General features: G+C 46.0%; 1 protein-coding gene and 1 long non-coding RNA gene across 8 annotated transcripts in view; one reads left to right on the plus strand and one right to left on the minus strand.

Moving 5' to 3' along the window:
* The window catches only part of LOC119390655 (gastrula zinc finger protein XlCGF57.1), a 200,867-nt gene that overhangs the window by 97,943 nt on the left and 78,171 nt on the right, over positions 1-24,753 (minus strand). Inside the window, exons 1-4 of one of the 7 annotated variants that reach the window (XM_037658272.2) lie at positions 17,073-17,438; positions 9,861-9,926; positions 9,559-9,781; positions 7,205-7,327 (exon numbers count right to left, since the gene is read on the minus strand). The exons of 3 other annotated variants lie outside the window; for them this stretch is intronic. Coding sequence is in view for 3 of the 4 variants with exons in the window: in XM_037658271.2 (XP_037514199.1) it covers positions 9,559-9,781; positions 9,861-9,926; positions 17,073-17,126 (343 nt within the window). In the remaining variant the exon portion in view is untranslated. Of the gene's footprint in view, positions 1-7,204; positions 7,328-9,558; positions 9,782-9,860; positions 9,927-17,072; positions 17,439-24,753 lie in introns of those variants that run through there. 3 more of the 7 variants (XM_049415130.1, XM_037658271.2, XM_049415131.1) reach the window with 3 other exon arrangements.
* On the plus strand, positions 19,805-22,124 carry LOC125758201 (uncharacterized). The gene is made up of 3 exons (XR_007415964.1): positions 19,805-19,839; positions 19,919-20,063; positions 21,747-22,124. It is a non-coding gene; the product is annotated as an uncharacterized LOC125758201 (long non-coding RNA).

The following is a 24,753-nucleotide window of genomic DNA, read 5'->3' on the forward strand; positions in this document are numbered from 1 at the left end:
AGATCACGTTAATCATGTGTTTTCTAAATTCTCCAGTTCGGTTGGTATAATCTAAAACATGAGAAATTTATTGCCATTATGGTTTAAGAAACAAATGTACTATGCTCTTGTGCAATCATACCTTCATTACTGCCTATTGGTCTGGGGAAGCACTACGCAATTTAACTTGCAATCACTACTTGTATTACAAAAAAAAAGCCATTCGTGCCATCAGTAATATGAATTATAGAGACAGTACAAATGAACGCTGGAGCAAACTGGGTATACTAAACATACACAACTTGAAAACCTTGCGGTTGGCTCTTCAGACACATCACTTACTTAAAAACGACACTACCTTTTCACTCACTTTACACGACCTTCAAAAACATCCACCACATACTTTTCGCCATGTTAGCTCAGGAATAACAGGATCAGGACAAACTATGGTGCACAAACGTTGCACTACCAGATTACAACACTCTTGAACAACAACAAAGGTATATAGAAGAAATAATAAGAAATCACAAATCAGGAAAAATAATAAAGCACCAAATAAGTCAACTACTTCTTTTATAGTGTTTTTGTTCAGTGCATATTGACTGCTATTTGTGTTCAATGATTTCGGTCCTCAACAATGATACGTTTGATTATATATTTACTTGTAAAAGGTTATTTTATCTTTCTATATGTATTCAAAGTTGTATGTAAACTATTACTTCTTTTATGTAAGTTTTCAGTCGCTTCTGCTGTTGTTGTCAGTGCTTGTGTGCAAACTGTTGTTTCAGGTGGAAGGACCTCGTCAGGCGTCAATGCCTTTAGTCCTCTCTTTCCGAAGTGTAACATTTTGCACTTGAATAAAATCAATTCAATTCTTGTCAATTTTCGCCATCGCCAACAGCTTTTATATAAAGCCCGAATCGATAACATCATGCCATGTGTTGTGTGTTCAATGTGCGAGTAAAAGCATACGAAGGCTGCCAACGGTCGCTGCTCAAGCAGAGATTAAATGTGCCAGCGATCCCAGTTGCGTGAAGGCACACGAAGGGGCCAGCAAGGGGGGGGGAGGTGCGTGGAGGTCAGTTGTGCTTGGGCAGCAACTGCAAACTTTTATAAAAAAACACCGATGATTACGATACTGCCTAATGCGAATTCTGAGCATAGCTTCGTGTTGGGGCAAGGCAAACTGTGTTTGAAGTTTTGGTTTTCCGCAAGGTATCGACTATGCCATAAATCATAATTTTTGTGACTTAGGACAGCACCGACTACGCCATTATTCTTCTTTCTACGGATAAGCGAGATACCCGCTACACACCTGTAAGCTATTATGTGCACTTTGTTGATGCTGCGTGTGATTGATGACGATGAAGAATTATGGCTGAACACTTTACAGTGGGTGGGAAGCATTCAACCACACACTCGTTGCACAATTAGCATTGTATGATGAATGGTTGTTATTTTACTCTTCTGCGATGCGATTCCTTGCATGACATCACGCCTGTATAGGGTCTTTTTGCAAGTGAGTCTCAAGCATCAGCGTGGCTCTGAGGTAGAATACTCGACTGCCACGCAGAGCGCCCAGGTTCAAATCTCATGCTATCCTGGGTATTTTTTTCTCATTTTATTTTTTCATGTCTATCGGTTATGCCGATGGCGACACCGCTCAACGCAGGAACGGGCACCTAAGAGCTGCACTCTAAAAGGCCATGGTCGCACGCACTGTCTCAACAAAGACCAGTAGACTGCTCATACCTTTGTACCGTTTGTACATGCTGCACTCTCACCGCTTACTTTGCGTGGAAGAGACAGATAGCACGAAAGTCGCTTCACTTGCTGAAGAGACCGTATCGCCTTCGGAGGTGTCACCACCACATCATCAGTTAACATGGCTGCTTTACTGTCTCCTGTGACAGTGCCGACACAGTTCACACATACACAGCATAACATAGCAGCTTGGTCATGGTAACGCCCACGGTCACAGTCCAGATATGGGGGGGAACACATCCACACTGTGATTTGCTAACTTAACGCCTAACTGAACGAGTTCTCGTAATCCAGAACCTGTCACTGCAAGCTTCTTGAAGATCCTCTAGGCCATAGCCAAAGAGTACGGGGGGGCTGGGGGGCTTGGGCCCCACCGGACTGCCTCATGGGAGGGCAGAGCCCCCCCTGGTGCCGGCCCAGGATATTTTTTAAGAGCTTGGCTTAGGTCCCCGGGTCGTCCTGTCTGGCAGCTTTTTCACAGGAGGCTGTTTATGCCCGCTTCTTTTTCATTTCAGCCATTTAAAGTTCGGCACATGGGCCAGTGACAAGTCAGACATTCTGTTGAAAAATGCCCCTCGAACGGATTTTTACGTGCAGAATATGTTGTGTTGATGAACAACTGAAGCGACGACTTAAGCTACGACAAATGAAAAAATTCACCGGCGATTACGATACCGCCTAATTCGCTGAGCGCAGCCTCGTGTTCAGACAACGCCAGCTGTGTTTGAAGTTTTGACTGTTTTGACTGTCTGCAGCAGTAGCAATGTAACACCCGTTACATATTGCCACAGAAACTGCCAGCGCTCTAGTGCTACGCACACTATATACTTTGTGCATTGCAGCTGTCGCGAACTAAGTGAAACGCCCACAGCCCCGTTACGACAAGCGAAGCCAGCCGCGGTGCACGTGCCAGCCCTGCATGCGCACGAGCTCCGACCGAGGGGCCAGCGCGCGCAACAGAGGAAGAAAGCGAGGTTAAAGGCCAGTATCTCATGATATCGACAGACTCCGCGTTGGTTCTTTTTCGTCCTCGTTCGTGCTATCGGTTACGCCGCCGACGCCAATGGCGATGCCGCTCAACGCAGCAAAAGGACTTGAACCCCGTAGTAAATGGTTTTGAGAACACAAAAATGATACTGAGAATACAAAGCAATCCCGACACAGTCAGTCAGTGAACGCTTTCGCACAAACTTACTCGCCAATAAAAAATGGGTAATTTCTTGGTTGCCTACATATTGGTACCCTGCGACATGCCTGCTTATAAAAGTGCCGAGAAAAGATGGTACGCAGTTTTGATTTATCTGTAAAGGGTTTTACTAAAAGTTCAGTCACCAATGAGCAACTCCATCACTCGTCCAGAAAACAACCTTTGGCAGAAAGATTCGTAACCGCAGCTTCGCACAAGGTGTAGTGCATTAGCAAATGGTATTTACTACCATCTCAGAATTACTTTCGGCCATCTTGAATTGAATTCACTGCCATAATCAAAACTTCCCGTGACAGCGTTAGCCTACTCTCTCCTGTGTGGCGCATGTTTTAACTAAGTAAAGCCTATTAATAAACGCCATGCATTGCGTGAATCGATTTTACACGACGCAGTCAACGAGTAGCAAGCAGCCTAGCGACCTTTTTTGCTTTGAGCCAAGAGTTAAGAGGTGGATCTATGTCTTCGTGTAAACTGAAAAATAAATCTAGGGTCTCCCACTTACAGATCTTCATTATGATATCGTTGTTTATAGGAGGTGTTGGCAGGCACCTTAGAGACTAAAGTTACATTACATTCTTTACTTTGGAAGTAGAACTCCTATCTCTCTCTCTCTGTCTGTCCATATATATATATATATATATATATATATATATATATATATATATATATATATATATATATATATGTATATAGGGAGAGTGAGAGAAAAATGTGGAAGAGCAAGTCGGGCCCCCGCGCCCTCCGGTAAAATGAAAACTCTCCGCCTATGCTCTAGGCAGTGACCATCTTCCTACTGCCACGACATGTGAAAAAAAGATGGTGCTGCAGCTCATGCAATAGGCGAGAATGCATGATTACACACTGAGATAATTATCTCAAACAGGCACAACAGCCATATTACAGACCTTGATGCCTTAACGAAAGCTACGATGCATTTCAAGCATGCAGCAACAGACGCTGCACGTTTCTGGTGATCATCCAGACCCTGACAGGCACCTCCTGCATTTATGAAACCAGAGGCTTAAACTTTTTGTGAGAATATCGAGCAAAGAGATGCTTGCAGACACGACTAAGGCAAGTGCGTTCCTTACAAAAAGAAATCTAGAAGTATACTGGGGAGCTAGCCTCCGAGCAGAGGGTGCAAATATGAGAAGACATCAACAGATCAACCACTTCAAGCAAAGTATCTGGTGGGGTATCCTGATATACTTCCTGGGCCGGCGCAAGACATCTGACGGCGCAGCATGTGTTGCACTGACGGAAGGCATCACCAAAGCAGAACTCTCAGAAAAAGCGGCAGACATATTTCTTCTGAAAAAATGTTGCCACGGGCAAAACCTATGTGACAGATCATGCTTAACGGGACCGACAACTGCCCAGTATACATGAAATGAGACGACTCCAAGGATGGAAAGATTGTCCGTCGCATTGACTCAAACAAACCCTCTTTTTTCATGAGAGGTGGATTTATATTGTTATTTCTTAATTGAAAGTCGCGAGAAATGACCTCTGGCGGCAAAAGCATGAACGATCCGCTGAACCCGGCCACGTGACCGTTGATTGCTATACGCGGTCGAGAATTTTTTTGTTAGTTTTGAAATATTGTTCGTTTATTTATATTGAAAGGTATTACTCCATAAAAATGTACATGTAGGCCTGCGTTAGTAGTATGCATAGTGGCGCTGCCTTCGCGAGCGTAATGATCCCATGCTCGTTAGCGCATCTTGAGCAACCTTTCAACGTGCTCATGCAAACGTGCACGCAGTTTCCAGGTAGCTAAGATTTTAGAGCGACATGGTTTCCCTACCTACAGTTGGTCTCAGAAATGACGCACGCTGCTACTTGGCGCGCCCGCGCATATGTGCAGTGACGTTTTCGATGACATTGCTTGGCTCGTCCATCGAGAGAGTAACGATGCCTGGACAAGCCACCCATAACACAGGCACAGGCAACCTTGGACGGATGCGCACAAAATGCGGTACAGATACAGGGAAGGTGTATAATGCCACATAATCTGATTGTAACAGCTTGTTATTTTCAAAAATAGTTGAAAAGCTATAAATAAAGGTGGTAAAACATTGTTACAGGAACTCTTGCGAAAGCAGAACAACGATAGCTTTCACAAATCGCGAGAAGGGCTGGCGGCATCGGTATCAATTCTCAGCGTTGCTGGAGGAAAGAAGGTACATCCGTGTTTAGAGCCTTTCAAATCGAAAAATACTGCTTGTAAAATAACTATGTGCTTTTGGTATTACCTAACTACTGCAGCTACAAACACTGCGAAGGGTGAGCTTTCTGTCGGGCTGTAAAAAAAAATGGGTCGAAAAAGAAACAGTTGTCAGTCCGTTTAAGTGTCAGACAACAATTTAATACAACCTTTCCAATAACCGAACTTGAAGATGCTTTAGGCAAACACATGTTGCGCGCCAGGCGCTGATGAAATTATAGTAGCGTGCTGAATTGAGCATTGCGGGTCGTGGTCACCATGAAACCTCGCTGCATTCAAACTATCACGCCAAATGCGCGTGTACGGTACAACAAGCATAGCGCTGTTGCAGCCATACTGCACGCTTTTATTAGGCAGCAATTAAAATGCACCTCTGTCCATTGCCAGGACCACTAGAACATTGATGAGTGCGCATTGCTTGCTGGAAGCTCGTCCAGCAGCGATGCTGCTGGAAGGTCGTCAATCAAGCAATGCGCACTCGTTGCCGCCGCGATAACCCAACAAGGTAATCACCGCATCTGTGCACGTACTGAAGCAGAGTGGATACAAAGAGCACTCCCGCAACAAATGCACATACGATGTATGCAAGTGGCCCGGAAATGACGCCGTGACATGAGTAGGGAGCGCATTGTACGCAGCTAGCGAGGGACTGTCAGATCAATACAGCCATGCCACGCTTTAATGAAAACTGTGTCAGTTTTCACTTAGTGACAGACTGTAGTACAGACGCATAGACACGTATCGCAGAAAGCCAATACTGTCTGTTCTCTCGGTAAGTCAGTCGCTGCATATCCCTGACCCTGCAATAGTTCCGAAATGCCGCTTGCCGTACACCTTAACGATGCGGTATCTACGAGAGAGCCAGAATCTTTTCCACACTTTGGTAAAAAAAAGGCTTTGTGGTGGGTACTTTGCAATATTTGCGGTGGCACTGTATGTATTTCTGTATTGGTGGTGATGGCGTGCATCAGGAAATGCTAATTTGAACTTGGTGGTTAATGTATACAGTCGAAACCTTTGAATAACGAAACTGCCGAGAAAGCAATTTTTGTTTATTCTCATGAGAATTTCATTGCCATTAAAATAGAAAAATACGCACACCAATTACCTAGCACAACCAAAATTTATTTAAAGAAGTTGCTGATTTTCCTTTGTTTCACACTGCTTTGAAGGAGCTGGACAGCTCGAGCCTTGCCTTTCACAGCTTCGATGATCATGGTAGACTTCTACTGAAGCGTCAAAAACTTGTGCTTTTTAATAGGAGGCGGCATCTTTCCAAAAGGCTTAACAGTGCATGTAAGCAAAGCAAAGGCGATCTCCACGTGCACACGGAGTCGCGCGGCAGCAAGCGGTTGGGCAGTCTACAGAATGTCTGTCGGCATGACGTCACTTTCGTGGATGTCGTCACTTTAAACCTCATGTGCTCACATAGTTGCCAACAGAGGCGTCAGCAAAAAACTGTTCTCAGTGAAAAAGAAGTCTTCTTGCTATCATCATCATCTAACCCAATGTAAAGAGCAATGGTCGCACCAATGCTTATTGGCAGAAACATATGTGCCTGACTTGTCGAATGAGCAGTGCTGCAATTTTTGAACTTCTGGATTCGCAACTAGCCCATGGGTTGAAAAAAATGTTTCGGATCACAACGGGAAAGTTTTGTTATTGCGGGAGCGCTTTTTAAAGTCTCTTTGCTGCCGAGAGGGCCAAATACACTGAACTTTATCGACATTCGCCGGGGCCACCAGGTATCTTCGTTGCCGCGACAATTTCGTTCTTGAAGTCTTTCGCTATTGAGAGGTTTCACTGTACCACCGTTTAGTGCATAGTTATGCGACGTTTACAGCAGCTACATATTAACAAGGTTTCACTACATGGAATGCTCGTGTGCGCAGTGCATATTCACAACGTGGTTCCAGCAAACAGAAAAAGCTACAAAGCAGGTCCAAATCAAGTTCTTTGCATTATCGCCAAGTGTATGAGGGGCGTGAGAGAGAAAGAAATCAAGCACTTTGTACAGGCATTCCTACATTCTCGTATCCTGTATGGCACCTTGTTTCACCCGAACACTGGAACACGGTTGCATACTCCGCAGCACATCAATAAAAAGGCCCGGAGAGTGATCACAGGGCTTCCATAGTATACACCCTTCCCTGCATCGAAAACGTCTTCGGGTATGAGTAAAGTGACCAGAAATCCCAATTCAGGCGGGACATGTCCTAATTTTGCGGCTGGGGTTCCGCTGTCCTGCAAACATGCTTATGGGATGGTGTTTTCTCCTGCTTTCGTCCGAAAGGCGGCTCGTAGTCATGGTCAGGTAGCCCAACAACTACAACCCTTTGCTCTACTATACTATACATGGCAATGCTCTTCTGCTTTCTTTCTCTCGCTATCTCTATTTCTTTCTTTCTCACTTTTTAAGCCTTTCATTCTTTCGATATCTGTTTGCTTTCTTTCTATCTTTTTCTCGCTCTCTCACCCACAGCAACACATATATGGTTCCCATAAATGCTTGTGCAGCAACCAAGCCTGGATAGCCTCGTCACTACGACTCTCGCATTCGGATCGTGGATACTCTGGTTCGAATCCCCTTTCGAAAGTTTACTGCGTTTTATTTAATTCTTCTCCTCCTCATTTCCTTCCTCCTCCCGACTTCACCGAGCAGTTTTCGCTTATCACTCGCCTGCTCCCCCTTCCAGAGTCCTTGTCCAGCACTCCTTGTTTTACTAGGCTTTACTCTCTTCCACCCCATGCTCCAACCTCCTTTTCCACCGCACTCCATCACCTTTTTTCACTCCGCTCTCTAACTCTAATGTCTTCACTTTCCGTCGCACCTGCTGACTCGGTAGTGTGGCTTGCCTAATTCCTGTGGCGCATACATGCCCGAGTTTTTGTGTACACTACGCGGATTTATTGCACGCTTAAAACAGCTCAGCTGTTAAAAGTGGAATCTTCTGCTTGAGCTGTACGACATGTTCTTCCTTCCGTCATTCTGCACCCCCCCCCTTCCTCCTCGACCCACTCTGGAGCCTGCTGACCTCTTGTCTAACACGAGCTGACGCGTATCACACTACTGAAGTCTATGCAAGCAGGGAGAGCCCTTGCTAAAATTGGGCTTGACGTAACTAATTTTTCTGTGCTATCGCACATATCTCCCCCTTGGGAACACACACAAACTGCAGACCCCAAATCTCGCCAAAGAACACTGGCAACGAACACTCGGCAAGGAGGCAAGCCCGAATCCAAGAGAAATACAAGCAGCAGATACGCAATGGTAACCACCCCATAGCACCTGTCAAATAGTGTCAAACGGGCACTGCTAATAACACCAAAAATAGCGCGTGCTAAAACGAGAGAAAAAAGAAAAACAAGGTCCAGTGCATGCCACAAGGACCGCGGGGTCTTTCACTGGAATAAACTGCAGTGTTGGGAGGCGCTTCTCTGAGCTCTTCAGGCATATTGTTCTTGAAGCCAGGTTCATCATTGAATGAAATCTTGGGATTTTATAGGCACACTGACTAGTGCACATCATGCTATCCGTGCAGTCGAAAGCACCCGAATACATATCGTGCAATGCACCTCAAGAAACTGAAACACACAGGGACTGGTATGGTGCCATGGATGCAACAGCCTAACCAAAGCATTACTGTTGCTGCTATCTCTTGCAGTATCCAAACATTCGATATACCTACCCTTCCTTCAAGTGCCCATACCCGCCAGCGGCAGGCAGCAGGCACTGCTGCGGCAGGTATACAGACCCGAACGCTTCTCAATCCATTCCTCGTGGAGCATCTTCACTGAAACGAAGAACCCCTTGGCCTAGAAACCTCACACATTGGCGTCTGCAGCCCCTTCAGCACTCAGGCGGACCTCGAGCACATCATCTGGGACTGCCTGCTGAACTCGGACCACAAACAATGGGCCATTAACTGCCTCAATCGGCCTGAATGGTGAGACTCTGCTTTCCAGGACCAGATACTACCTGGCGCAGCATCGGCATGGCTGCCAATGAGCTATGATGGTCACTACAGAAGTACCTGAATGACCCCAAGGCAACAGCCACTGGCATCAGGCTTCATCTCGGGCGTGATCGCCAGAGCAGAAAGAAGCTCACAAGACATTATTGTGCCTCCCCATTTTTTCTTTCCCATTCCTCCGCTGATCGCTCACTGCAGCCCTCCGAGGGGGAAAACGTGACTAAAGACATGTTAACAACCACCCTTTATGCCAGTGTTTCGTAGAAAGACACCAGACTGCATCCTAAAGCAGTGAGCTGCTCGCCTAACTTCGTATAACAGTCCGACTTCTTGCTATAGCATTCACTGTTTGCTCTTGCGGCGAAGTTGACTTTTTCCTTTATCTAACGGCGAATACGGAGACATACCTGAAGAAGCAGCTTGAGGCTCTGTTTGTGTTGCACATGTGGACAGAACTTTCTTTTCATTCGCTTGTGATGCTTCATGGTGGGTTAGTAGTCGCACTTGAACAGATTTATCTTTGATGTGACCCGGCTCACATGCTGGCTCTGGTGATGTTCCTACCGCTTTTCCCGACTTAAGAGTGAGGCCCCTTGCTGCATCATATACTGGATCTGCTGTGACGTCATCCTGAAATAAATTGGCTTGTGTTGTTACGAGTGATAACGCAAAAGATCATTGCTGAGTAAAGTAATGAAAGCCATCTTACAAGATCTGTCTTGCAACAATGACTTGGTCCTGGCGTTTGCCCGATGGTTCCGTCTCCAAAGAGCGGCTGTCCAAGAATATACGACAGTGTATCAAAAATGAGTTATTGACACATACACAACGAAACAGGAGGCTATGACAATTATTAAAATGAATACTTTTCGCAAGTGTAAATTTTTTTAAACCACCTATACCATTGTATATTTGCCTGGTTTTTGGTTTTTCTGATGCTGTATCCAGTATTACCTTTTTTAATTGCCATCAATGTTGCTCAGACAAGCCAAGCCTACTGCATATTTCTTTATGTAGGTTTATTTGGGACGCTTAACCCCTTAAGCGCTTATGACGACTGGTGCTCGTCATAGCGCTTTAGCAATGTTTCAAGAGGCTTTTGATGAGCCCAGCTTATCAAATGGTGTTTTCCTATTTAAAACATAAATGGCAGCATGGGTTCCATGATTGGCTCTATTACTGAATGTGAGTGTGCACACTAAATGGCAAAATGCGCACCTTGCATTTCCCGCACGTGATAAAAAAACATGGTGCAGTGCCATGCTTTGCATGTTACCACACGGATGGTAGCCTCATATAGTTTGAATTGAACTATCGAGGAATAGTACATTTTGTACACGGGAAGTCAGATGGAATCCTTACTTTCTGCAGCTGCAGAAATTTCTAGCGGAATAGACATCAAATGCCCCAGGTATAGGGTATCATGACGGTGCGAAATATGACGAATAAAGCATTTTTATCTGCCGTAAAATGTTTTCACAAGTATTTTTCTGTTTTGAAGATGTCACTGAAGCATTTCACGTCATACAGAAAATTGGCAATTTTTGAACAATTTTTCGTGATTTAATAATATCGGACACTGCAAAATGTTCATGTAACCCTATCTCATTAAAACTGAAAACAAACTTCAATAATGCAAATCAGCTTGTGCATGTCCCGCAAATAATTGTCAAGAATATCTTCCGTCTTTATAGCCACTCCAGATATTGCTTTTAAATGTGTAGGCATTCCTGTGCCGACTCAATGAGAAATCTGTTCGTCCCTCTGTTACCTAAGTCGACCGCCACAATGAAGAAATATGAAAAATCGAAGATAAACCTTCACTTCTGCGCTCGAGCTTGAACCCTGGCCCCATATTATGAACATATGTTCCCTACATGAATACACTGTACCCGCAGTGAAAAGCCCATGTAGAAAGATAATTTGTACGAAGGCTTCGTTGCATTGCATGGAAGTGGAATAAAAGCCATCTGCACGACAATGTGCAAAGCTGGCAGGGAGGACTGCACACATCAGGAAAATTCAAACTTTGCAAATTTTTATGCCAAGCATGCGTTTCAGTGGATGTGGTGCAGACACGCCATGGGGCCGTTCGAGACGCTGACTAGCACTACTGAGAAGATCAAAGATGGCTGCCTTGTGCGCTGGTATGGTGCTTTCACCGCTCGGCTCAACTGGTGACCAGCCAAGGGCGGTTGCACCCTCTTCCAAACTGCCACAGGATCCCACGCATTTTTGAAAGTTCACATTTCCGTTGAACAAAACCAAAACAGCACCACATCTTGACAATGCGCAGCACCGACTAAGCAACAAGCCTCCTTGCTTTCAATGCTTTGACGTCTCTTCAAATACTCCCTCCCTGCTGTTTTTATTCATTTTTCATTGCCATGATAACACGCACTGTGCAGACGACAGCGCAACCAACGATACTGGCTGGACTGTTCCTTTTGTCGCACCTTGGGCGGCACAACGTTCAAACTGTGTTAAGTGTTGGCCACAGGTAGGAAGATGAGCCTTGATTTTGTTGAACTGTCATCACATATGCCGCATCAGCAGCACGCCTTTAGCCACTTCAACTGTGCACATTTGTCAATTGGTCTTGAGGAGAAGTGAGACAAGATGGCCTCCCACCAAAAGGCAGTTTTCTGTGACCGTGAGTGAATTTCTGTGATCAATCTGTGTTCCTCCAGTTGGCAGCAGTTTGACTGCTTGAGTAGGGTGACTTGAGCTGCATTGTTGGAGCCACTGAAATGACTGCAGCTTATACGACAATATGCTAGAATAATCTAGCGCGCTGTAGCCCTACATCCGTGTTGGAGTTAACAACGTCATGGCCTCGTGCGTGTTCTTACAACCACTCTGTGGTAACAAGTGTGTCATTACTATTCTTGCATTTGTTAATATTGCAATCCAATGAGAATACTGTTTCCACGAAGGTGAGTGAACGTGTAAGCAGCCGCCACTTGTTACGCTAGTGTAAAGCTCTTGGTGCACATTTTATGTGCCAGTGTAGGATTTGTATTCGCTTAAAACCTAAGAAAAAATGACCGCTCCACCCTCACCCATTGCTGTTCCTCCTAAAGAACATTTGCACAAATGCTCCATCCAATAGCTCTTATTCATTTTTGTGGTATCAAGCATTTCTGTAGTGTTTCAGGCAGTTGGCTTTTCCAAACAGATGCACATTTCTGGCGCTGGTTTTATGTCGGAAACCTGAACACCCTGGTAACTTTCGTCGAGGATTCTGACATCGCTGCTCAACCATACGTAACATTCCAGGTAGCAACAACGCACCTTGAACTCCTAATTTGTGTAGTATTTATATTTACACTAGCTGAGCACTTGTGGTTCAAGCAAAAACGAGCCATCATGACTGTCGTTCACAGGTGAAGGACAGCGACACTGCAGTTTTGAAAGCAGATTTGACATTTTTTTCTTAGGTTGTGACAGAATGCAGTATACGAAGGATAAATATACTACAAGCGTTTATAATGCAATTTGAGGTTCCTCATGATTGTAATAGAGCCTGGGAAATAAAAAAAAATGCGATGTGAATACTGGTTGCCCATTCACTTTAGTACTTTCGTGCATACGTTGTGCAACCATACTGCACCTGTTAAAAAGTTAACTTTCAGTTTTTTTAATGTTTTATAAGTCCTGTACTGCGCTAAAAGCACATGCATTTTGTGCACACGTCTTCATTTGCCACGGAAGCATAAAACAATAAGATGCATCATTTCTGTACTGTCAAAGGTATTCAATAAAACAGGAAGACTGTTTTACACCGCGACACGATTTAATTCATCTGTGTTAACAGATCACGCACACATAAGAAAAGTATGTGGCAGATGGAACACAAGGAGAGCACAAAAAACATAACAAATGTTATAGTTATCTAGTGGAGCAGCATCGGCATTAGAAATATAAATCTGAAATGAAGAAAGGAATGTAAAAACGGGGAGGAGCAGGTGGCTTGCACAAGGCCTCTATGAGCGTCGCACATCTTGTTTTCGCCAGTGTTTGCCACAGGTGGCACCACCAGCAAACCTCAAAGAAGCAGCAGATGCCAGTGCCACCCAAAAACAGCATTCCATGGACAGCCGCTTCCTAATGTAAAGCTCAACACTTTGGCATCACCTAGACAACTTGCAAAGGAGATTCTGCATGGACTTCTTTATACTCACACTTGTTTCCGGCGACTGGAAACTTTATGCAGTATTGCTACAGCGATCTTAATACTCTAAAAACCCATTTTCAAACTCGCATGTCGAATGCCGTGTCTGGGCCACATTCACAAAACTTGTCCACATGAATATCGGTGCTCAGTTAGAGCAGTGGTCGACAACTTCTAAAAGCCCGTGCCAGACCACTGACTATCAAGGATGCACTCATTTGTTAAGAGGCATTCTGCAGAACAGACACACCCAGGTTTGCAACCCTTCGGCAAAAGCATCACCAGCGACAGAAGAGCAAGGGAGATTTAACCCTTTGAGGTGCTTTGTGCACAATTGTGTACACCCCTTGTTTTCGCTAGTTGTGCCGACTAGTGGCTAAGAAAACGCAAGATGCATTGATCTTTTGATCAATTGAACCTCCTGCGAAATAACTGTGCTTTCATTTTCCTTAATTTTCCAGTCTACTGTTAGATGTAGTCACTGTGCTCAAGGAACTACCATGTTCGACGAGGAGTTGCGATGTGCTGCTTACCACGAGCCACGACAAGAGTATAATTTTTTGCTCAGAACGAACAGAGCCGAAAACGAATTCACTCTGTATTTATATCCTAATATTTTATCCTATTTATGCTAAAAACAGAGCATGAATGACTTCAGGATAAACCGATGTATAACTACAATTTAATTATGAGTAATTACTGTAACACACATAAATTAACCTATAATGACATTATTTTTGTTAAAATAGGATATCGAATGCCTTGAAATAATGTTGTGTCAATTTGACGCATATACAGACAGTTCTTCATAGGTGGTGTCTGGGAAGGGTTAAGCAACGGAAGGAGAAAAACAGGGCGAATATATATCAAGCAATACAATGTCCATTTTTTTACAGCAAAACTGTATATTACACAACCGTAGCTCCATGAACAGAAAACCCCTTAACAGGTATGTGCCACCTTGTGCAAACCCTGCTACCCATCACAGGTCTACTAAAATGGTTCAGAATGGAGAATGTGACCAAAATACGCATGCCGCTTAAAAGGCTCACCAAGACCATGCATTAAATGCTAAATGGATGCGGCAAGCCAGATAAGACAACGCATGTCGTGGCAAAACGACCATGCATGCTGCTCCAACACACAGCTTTGAAAGAGCATGCGCTAAATCCAAAAGCGACTTTCTGTACCTAACATCGAAATTTTGTGTCAGCTCTGTGCTCTGTGTCCCGTAGCTTCGCTAGTCATCCACTTTCACACAGTGCAACGGCCTCATAAACTTTTTATTGCGATAGTAATTATGTGGACGCTTTCGACGTGTTTTTGCCATCGCCGTCACATTCCGTAAAAGGGCGCCCAAGGTCCAGTACCAGATCCTGGATTGGGCCAAGAGGATAGCGGAGACCTACGCTGGGTAGGCTCCTCTGCTCCCTCCACCCCGGTACTCCTGGCAACTCCGCCGCACTGAGGGCGCATGCGATAAGATCAACCCGCCTGTAAGGCCTGCCGTCGATTGCTTCTCAAGCAGAGACGAAACGCCTCGCCCATCTTGAAGGAGCATGAAGCGACGCCGGAGGAGAGGAGCGTCGCCCGAGCAGCAAATGTGAACTCTGATCGGAAGGATGCAGTCGCGAAGATACTACCCGAAAACCGCTTCTCTCTCTAGAGCGGCCGTATCCTCTTGCACCAGCGCCTTGTCAAGCAATGCGAGATCGTATCCAAAAGAGTTAGATGCTAGCCTTCATTCGTGTAACATTACAATTTGATGTTATCGCATTCACTGCTTTGCCCTTGCGGTGAAACGGCAATTTTTTACAGCGAAAGCTGTTATGAGATCATTTCACCGGCCGTTTTTGGTGCCGTAGTTGTCCGCCGCCGCCGCCGCTGCCGCCGCCGCCGGTGTCCGTAACCAATATCGCCCGAATTAAGAAAAAAAAAACTAAATAAGAAAAAAATTCCAGGATGGAACGAGGTTCGAACCTGGGCCCTCTGCGTGGGAGCCCAGTATTCAATCTCTGAGCTATGCCGGTGCTTGAAACTGCTTTGCAAAAAGGTCCTACACAGGCTTCATGTCGGGAAGGAACCACATTAGCATATGCAATATAGCGTGGTAAAAGAGTAGAATAAGCACCAAGCGTCGCACAACGCGAATTCTGTAACCAGGCGTCACACAATGCGAATTGCGCAACGAGTAGGTTGTTGAATGCTTCCAACCCATTACAAAGAGCTCTGCCACAATTCTTCATCGTCATCACGCACAGCATCAACAAAGTGCGCATAATGCCTTACATGCGTTTAGCAGGTACCACGGCTGTCTGTAGAATGACGAAAAATGGCACAGTGCCTACTGCCCTACTTCTCAAAAATTACAATGATTTACAGCGTAGTGGGTTCCTCGCAAGTGCACTTTTGTTGGTTGCCAAGGAAGCCCATAAGGCTCCCATGATCCATTTCCTCAAGGTCTCAATAAAGTCAATTCTCTCTCTCTCTCGCTCTACGTTTCTCCGGTTAACGTATGTTATAAAGTGTGGTGGGACAGTTAAATAACGACCGGGCGTCACACAATATGCATTACGTAACTAGTGGGTCGTTTAAAGCTTCCAACCCATTACAAAGGGCGCAACCATGATTATTCATCGTCATCAACCGCCGCATCAACAAACTGCACATAATCGCTTACATATGGTACCTCGCTTCTCCGCAGAACAACGAATAATGTCGTGCTGGGTGCTTCCCAACTTCCCAAAAATTACGCTTTGTGGCGTAGTGGATACGTTGCTAATGTACCTGTATTAGTAGCCACAGGAGAGTTTATAACGGGCTCTAGAAATGCCGCTCTTCCAGCTTTCGCTGTGACTGTGCTGCGCTTTCCGCGCAGGCCTGGCGTTTTTTTTCTTGCGACAGCAATTATATGGACAGTCTCGACGGGTTTTTGCCGTCGCCGTCATGTCCCTTCCGTATGAAGTCCAAATTGATAAGATCCCCCCACGCATCGCATGTTCTATCGCGGGTAAAAGCGCGCGAGCAGTTGCGACGAACGCGGCCGAAGCAGAGACCAAACGAGCCGACCCATTTTCGTCGCTCGGAGGGTGCATGCGATAACATCACCCCGCTCGGGAGGCCTGCCGTCGAAGCAGACAGGAAACGCCACGCCCTTCTTTAACGGGCATGAAAAGACGCATGCGCCCTCCGTCGGTCGGAGCAACTTAAGGGCGCGGTTGCAATGGCTGGCGCCCGCGCTATCTCGACAACCATCAAAGCAGGCGGCTCGTAAACCCTTCTACGCGCTGCGTTCTCAACGCGAAGTCACTTCGGAGAGCGTTTTGTAGTTACGCGAGACCGGATACAAAACAGTTAGCTGCCAGCTGCACAATGCGTTGCTATCGCATTCATTGCTTGGCGCTTGCGGTGAAACTGCGACTTTCTTTTTTTCTACATGCAACATGATAACCTCCAATATTCGACAGCTTACCTCATAATTTAGTCTCCTCGAGAATGCAGCTTGCGCTGCCTGCGTCTCATTTCGTTCCTGAACGAACATCGATGGCACCACGCTTTTAGTTGAGCAGATTTGACCAGAATTCCCATTACACGCATTAGCGATTAACTCCGCCGGCAGCCACTGTCACGAAAATGTTTCGAGCAGAGAACTTGGTTCTCGAAGGCTTGAAGTTACTTCCTTTCGCAGCAGCGATTCACTGAGGAGCTAGTTTTCTCTCATGAGGGAAGTTGTGAAACACTACTTACATCGTATCGGCCCCCGGTGCTCGTACAGCCGTACGCAGAGCAAAAGGCAAGCATGGTGATACGGCGAGACGAAGTTCGTGCAGCAGCAGCAGTTCTTTGTAGTGTAAACCGTAAACGTAGAGTGGGGACGTTGATTATTCAGAACAAGAAGGGCGACTGGCGCGGAAAACCTGCACATGGTGATGGTGCGAGCACCCGGCACACGTCTTTTCTACGGCGGCTCGGCGTAGACATAAGTACATAGGGTAAACAAACCACCGCGGTCCGAACCCCACGATCCCAAACACAGACTACACACAGACGTTCTTCGGAATGGATGGGTAGGAAATCCCGGTCTCCCGGTCAAGAAAGAGACTTAGAGACTAGAGAGGTTACAAGGCGGTTGTCGGCGGCGCTGCGGAGTGGGCGCGTTGAAAAGTTGTTCACGTTCGCCTCCTTTTCACCAGACGGCGCTAAGCAAATGGGGGCGTGTGTACTCTATCGCGTGTGTACTCTATCTTAAATGTAAACATTTCGACACACTTCGACAGAAGTCTGTCTGGCTGGGTGGAAGAATTAAGAAGTTGAAATACCTCCAGCCACAAATTCTTGGAGGAAACCCGACGTTTCGAGACCGGCTTGGTCTCTTCTTCAGGGGTGACTGTGCTGATCAGGGAGGCTTCGTCGCGGCTTGTTTTTGGCTCCGCCTTTCTCTTTCCCTCACGTTCAACGTGAGGGAAAGAGAAAGGCGGAGCCAAAAACAAGCCGCGACGAAGCCTCCCTGATCAGCACATGCACGGCCTCCGGAACGTGAGGGAAAGAGAAAGGCGGAGCCAAAAACAAGCCGCGACGAAGCCTCCCTGATCAGCACAGTCACCCCTGAAGAAGAGACCAAGCCGGTCTAGAAACGTCGGGTTTCCTCCAAGAATTTGTGGCTGGAGGTATTTCAACTTCTTAGTACTCTATCTTACGGTCACGAATGGACAACACGACGGCAACGTTCGAGTTATGCAGTGCATCAGTGAGGACATCCAGCGTTGGGGGACGGATAGTGAAGTGCTGATTCTGGGAGACTTCAATGGACACATCCAAGAAATTGATGGCTTCCTAGACTTCAATGGGGACCTCATGCAGCAAATGTACAAGGAGGCACAACCTAGAAGTAGCAAACCTTCGGCCAGATTGCGAAGGAGAATTTACATGGTGTGCCAGAAACAGTCGTACCTGTATCGACTATGTGCTTGTCTCATCGCGACTGGCGTGTCAAGTCAAGCACATCAGCATTGATGAGGAGGGAGACTTCAGCATTGGGAGCGACCACAACAGGATCAGGCTAACTATCTGCTCATCCACATGGTGCAAAAAAGAGCGAGAACACCGGAAGCCTGGGCAACGATTCCTACCTGAGGCGGCCTATGAAGACAATGCTAAGGAGTTCGACAGCAACCTGCAGACCTCCAAACCTCTTAAGTATGAAGAGTACGTGGAGGAACTGCAGCGCTTAATGCGGCAATACCCCAGTAAACCACGAATGTCCATGGTACGTAGCGGTATAATCCAAACATCTAGGACGAAAGAAGACGTCTTATTTGCGTCTGAAAGATGTCCAATTTTCGCTTTGCGCAATGTGGACGTCTAAAAGATATACAAAGGCTTATTGTAACGGACGTACAATGCACATGTACGCTGTGTGAACGATGGACGCATTTTGGACGTCAGTGACAGACGGTGCACATTTGTGCTTATTTTTCACAAAACACCGACCTTCAAGGGATTAGAAATAATCGACGAATGTTTCAACGACACTAGATCGGCGCATCCACTGAAGTCTGGCATTAATTCCTCGCGTTAGCTCGCAGAAAAGGATGCAACAAAAGAGAAAGAAAAAGAACGGAATAAATTGGGCGTTTGCTGATGAAAACACCGCTGTCGTCTGCTCCTCAACGCTGCCAAAGGCGCGCGCTGCGTGTTCCCCCACCTCTGGGCGGCTCGCGGTTTTTTTTTTCCCGTCCCTTTTTGGTTTTCCTTTCTGCCTGGCCTCCGACATTAACCGGCGGTGCACGCGCCTGCCAATCTCGGAGGCCATGCTCCCTGCACCATGGTTGCGGCTCTGCGCCGCAAGGTGCCTTGTCTGTCGGTGCGGTATGAGTTGTGCACACTGTACCATCGGTGCATGTCATTTGTGTTATTTTTGTGATGTTATCTGGCCATCCACGGACGCCCGTTCTAACGGGAGAGTGATATTTGTTGATCCCGGCCCACATCTTGAAGCCTACATTTTAAGTCTCAGAGGCTATGCTTACTTCCGTTTGCAACGCAAAATACGTCATGGCCGCCATGGTTTGTACAAAAAAGCATTACTTTTGTAAAAACTTAGTAGTTACTTTGAAATTAAAATTAGCGGCAATACAAAGCATGAATTTGTACGTAACCTTTCCCTAAGTTGACCATTGTTGTGACCACTGAGGTTGTGACACGCGTCGACATCGTCCCCATCAACGCCATCGCCATCACGTTTTCTTTCGCACATGTACGCACATTGCGTATTGCGCACATGTTTGGACCAGTCGTGGTTTGATATTGAGGTTTGGTCCTGCCAGGGCCAACGCTGCCAGCAGCGACGTTTGTCCGCCGCTTTTTATCTGACGTATGTGTACTTACGTTGACCGCTGTTGGGTGTTGTGTGGTGGATGTTCTCTGGCTGTGTCGCGTACAATAAGAACGGTAGAAGAGTTTCTGAACTCCGGTCGCTCCGGTCGCCTCGGCAGTGCGCCATTGGCCAGCAAAGGTACGTTCTCTTATGGTTTCCTTTAGTGAATAAGGCCGTTGTGTAATGCGTGAATGAAGGTTTTTGTTTCTTTTCGCAGTCGCGTTTTCCTAAACCCATAGTTCATACCGTGTCGTCTGGCATGGACATAGACCACTGTTGGGTGCTGTGTCGCGTACATACAAGAACCGTGGAAGAATTTCTGAACCCTGTCCGCCCCGCCAGTAGGCCATTGGCCAGCAAAGGTACGTTCTCTTATGGTTTCCTTTAGTGAATAAGGCCGTTGTGTATTGCGTGAATAAATGTTTTTGTTTATTTTCGCAGTCGCGTTTTCCTAAACGCACAGTTCTGTATCGCCGTGCATGTCTCGGTGATATCGACATCATTACTTCTGCTTCGTTTCCTTAACACTGTAGTTTCCTTGATGTAATGGTTTGTAGCTGCCAGAGTAGCCATGATAAGCTTAGTTTAGCGTGTCCTTTTGTAGTACTGTGCATTTGTTAGCGTTGTTTTTCGTGGTATGTCGCAACTGTAGTTCTGTTTTCATTTGTTTAGCTGTGTGCGCTTGCTTGTTGTCTCTTTCCCTAGCATGCCAAAGCTTAGTTGGAATAAGCGCCGTGCTCAAATCAGCCAATGGTGGAACTGTGCACAAACACGCTATGATTTGTGGACTAACACATCATTTGTCGAGAGAAGAGGGAGCAATGTTTAGGTGACTTTGAGAATTTATTGTACAATCCAGGGCTCGTGCTGCGCTATAATATTTGGCTTGTGTGTTCTCGGGAGCCTCGACTACCTATTTGCAGTGCTTTCTGATCATGCTCAAAAAGTGTTGCAGGGCCCCCGTAAGGTAGTGATACCGGCTAGGTGAACTGATTAGCTCCTATATTGAGAATTAGAAAAGGGAAAAGTACAGTTTGCCTTCATGGAATGGGGAAATTCTCTTGCAGTTCATTGCAGTCAGTTATCCAGTTCCTTAATTCGCTCCTGAATACTGCTTGATCGCATGCTTATTCAAAGGCTGTTACCCAAACAATCTACACGGACCTCATCGAGGTTGTGTGCAAGCTAGTATTTGGAAATCTGATATATATATATATATATATATATATATATATATATATATATATATATATATATATATATATATATATGTATGTATATTGTCTCGCAGAGAAAACGAGCCCTAAAAGTAATCGTCTGTCCTATATATATATATATATATATATATATATATATATATATATATATATATAGATAGATATATATAATCCAGCGTTTGCAGCCGTATTTAGTGCATAACACACCTTTCCTTTCATGTTAGCAGTTTTAATAAAAGCAGCGCTTCATTGTTTGCACCTGATTGGGAACTAATGCATCACACACAAGGCTTAGTCGTGTCCAGTATGAATGTTCTCAAGCTTGCAAGAAATGTTCTCAGTCACCATTTAATGATGATGACACCATACTTGACACCCTTGATGGAAGGCCGTTTGTAGCAGGTTTCAGCTTTGTACTTGACTCTTCAGTGCAGTTAATGCCCTGACTCATTTTATCCTGGAGAAAAGACATATTACATTGGATAATATTTAACTTTCACCTCCTCCAGTTAATTACTTAGCTGTCATGTTTTTCAAATAATTTAACCTACTTTTCTTGAAGCAGTGCGCCTTCATGTCAGATTTTTTGGGGGAAAGACCGACAGTCTCTGCGTATCTTAATACTTTTTCAATTTACGATAGTTTTGGGTGCCCCCTCAAAGTCATAGAATTGGGGCTCCATTGATGTGTTTTGCAAGAGAGCCACTTTATGCATAAAATGGAAAGAGCAATGCGACAAGTTTCTCTGGTTCAAGCAGTTTCATGAACTCTCGAGTCATTTACTGTACCGGCTTTATTTTTTTTACCTTCCTTTCTACTTGAATCCAGGCACACAGCGATCGGACTGAGCATATCAAGTAGCCCCTCCTGTGACCCACAAGACCACACTAATTTGGCCAAGGAGCCTGTGTGGACTTATGTTGGGACTGCTGGCAGACAGTGTGTTTTTTCTGGACTTATGTTGGGACTGCTGGTGGACAGTTTCTGTTTTTTATGGACTTATGCTGGGACTGCTGGCAGACAGTTTCGGTTTCAGTCTTCAGCTGGTGCACAGTTCACTTTTATCATACTGCCTCATTTCTTTTTAGTGTATCTGCGTTCTCTAGACATTTAGCCTGTGTTCTTACACGTTGAGAGTACTCTTATGGTTTACAGCATTGCTTTGCTTATAAACTTATGTGATACTGCCTTGTTGCCTTTGACTCACTTCATTCTCTTGTCATTTCGCCAGTATTGAAACACTCTTATGATTGTATGTGCAGTAATCTTTCAGGGCATTGCATTGTACTCATTGTGTGTAACAAAACATTGCAATAGCCTGGCAAGAGTATTGCACATTTGATGTGTTATCAGATGTGTTATGTGCTATATACCTAAAAGGAACAATGTGAGGTATGCAGCGTGCTCTCCATAGAAGGCAGTACAATACAACTGCTCTTTTATGCCGAGACACCTGCACCTACTTCCAAAATCATAAATACTAAAATTTAGATAATAGTGATTCGCAACAGTTACTTTCAGGTTACAACAGTACATATAACTAGCACTCAAGTGAGCGAAAAGTATTGTGGCCTACAGTCTGTCGAGCGTTCGTTTTTGAGAGCCATAATTAGTGCACCTCACAAGCCGCTAGACGTCATGCGGATGCGTGTTTAAGGAATGAACATCTTTTAATATGTACTGATGGGCTAGTTGGTGAGCCATGATTTTCGAATAGGCAGCGCACAAAAGGGCAACAAATACGCACACACAAGACGCAAACACAAGCGCTCACAGCGCTTGTGTTTGAGTCTTATGTGTGCGTATTTGTTGCCCTTTTGTGCGCTGCCTATTCGAAAAACATCTTTTAAATGTACGGAACATCCAGCCTTAATATCCATACAACGTACTGAGAGCGTGATCCGGGTGCATTTTAGATGATCTATAGTACATCCGTGAAATGTCATGTGGAGAAATGTAGATATCCAGAAGATGTACTGAATATCCCGAGACTAGCATTCTATGGATATCTAATGGACATTCATGGTTTACTGGGACGAAGTTCGCACCAACTCCCGTGGAGGGGTGTGGCGAAAAGGATGGTGGGATGAAGAGGTGCGGAAAGCCTTGGATGAGCGAAAAGCGGCGAACCGCCTGCACAGGAAAGCTGTGAAAACCCTTTCCGCAAGTGATGCTCTCCAAGCATGGCAGGAATACCTAACCTGCAAACAGGCTATGCAAACAATTGTCCAGAGCAAAATCGCCGAGCACAATAGCCGTCAACTCCAGTCTTTCACAGCGGACGGTCGCAACGGGGCCAGGAAGTTTTGGACCTACGTGTCATCTCTAGATGGCAAAGCCAAGGTACCTCAAATCCGGCACGAGGATACGGGACAACCAGTATCTGACATGGGCAGGCACTTAGCGGATCACATGCGTAAACTGTACGATGTCGGCAGCGGCGAACAGGAGATTGACTCAATCGAATACCACCCCATAAATGAATACCGCCTGAGCTATAACGTGAAATGGGAAGTGACCCGTCCAGCTCTATGACCGAGCCGAGGGCTTGATGGCATACCTGCGGGGCTGATCAAATGCTTCGGGGACGAGGCAAGGCAGAAATTGGCGGACATCTTCTCGGGCATTATGACAGGAGAACCGATACCAGAGGATTGACTCTGTGGCCGAGTAATCCTGGTGCCGAAGAGAGGAGGGGATGCAGGGCTGTTGCGTGAGTACAGACCGCTCACAGTTACAAGTGTGCTATACCGAACTTTCGCACAAATCTTAAAGACATGGATGAGCGGCTGGGCAGAACACGACGAGAAGTTGACTGAGCTACAGAATGGTTTCCGAAGCAGACGGCGCCTCGAGGACAATGTATTTGTGCTCACACAGGCTATCGAGATAGCACGCAAGGAGAATAGAGGGCTATACACTTGTTTTCTCGACGTCGCCAAGGCCTATGATAGCGTACCGCATGACCCGCTGTTTCACTGTATGACACAAATTGGCATGCCGAAGACATGGGTCAGTCTACTGCGCCGACTATACACTAACAATACGGTGGTTGCGTGCTTTGCCGAAGCTCAAGCTGAACCAGTGAAGGTGATGCGAGGTCTCAAACAGGGATGCCCATTGTCGCCGCTGCTGTATATGCTGTATACAGCCAGCCTGGAGAGGATGCTCCTGGAGGATGGAGGTGGATTCTCGCTAGCTCACTCCTATGGCGGAACACCCGTGCCCTGGAGACTGCCGGGCTTGGTATATGCCGATGATATTGTTCTAATGGCTGACAATGTGGGAGACCTGCAGCATCTTGTCACACTATCGGCAAATCACCTGAGCAAACTCGGATTGCGCTTCAACGCCAAGAAATCAGCGGTGCTGGTGTTCGCTGGCACAGACACATCGGCGGTGGTGTCGCTGCCGGAGGGTGGGCAGATTCTGTGGAGAGATGAGTACAGGTACCTCGGTGTACAACTGAGCACATCGAGCCATGTCCTAGACATCCACGAGGAAAACATCCGTCAGACATCACGCAAAGCGGCGAACGTGTTGCGCAAGCGAAGTCTCTGGGGCTGCAACCGCTTCCTGCTGGTCCGAGAAATGTGGAAGTGTGTGCACGTCCCATGCCTCTCGTTTGCCAATGCTGTGCTGACCTTCCTGTCAGGAACTAGACAGTGGCTGGAGCGAGGGCAGCGAGAGGTTGGCCGACTGGCGTTGGGCTGCCACGGGCGAGTTGCCATAGAGGCCATTCAAGGAGACGTGGGGTGGTCGTCGTATGAGGCTAGAGAAGCCAGGAGCAAGATCGCCTACGAGGGCCGCCTGCGTCTCATGAACGACCGCAGGT

This window comes from Rhipicephalus sanguineus, chromosome 4 (assembly GCF_013339695.2).
Source record: "Rhipicephalus sanguineus isolate Rsan-2018 chromosome 4, BIME_Rsan_1.4, whole genome shotgun sequence".
Classification (NCBI taxonomy): domain Eukaryota; kingdom Metazoa; phylum Arthropoda; class Arachnida; order Ixodida; family Ixodidae; genus Rhipicephalus; species Rhipicephalus sanguineus.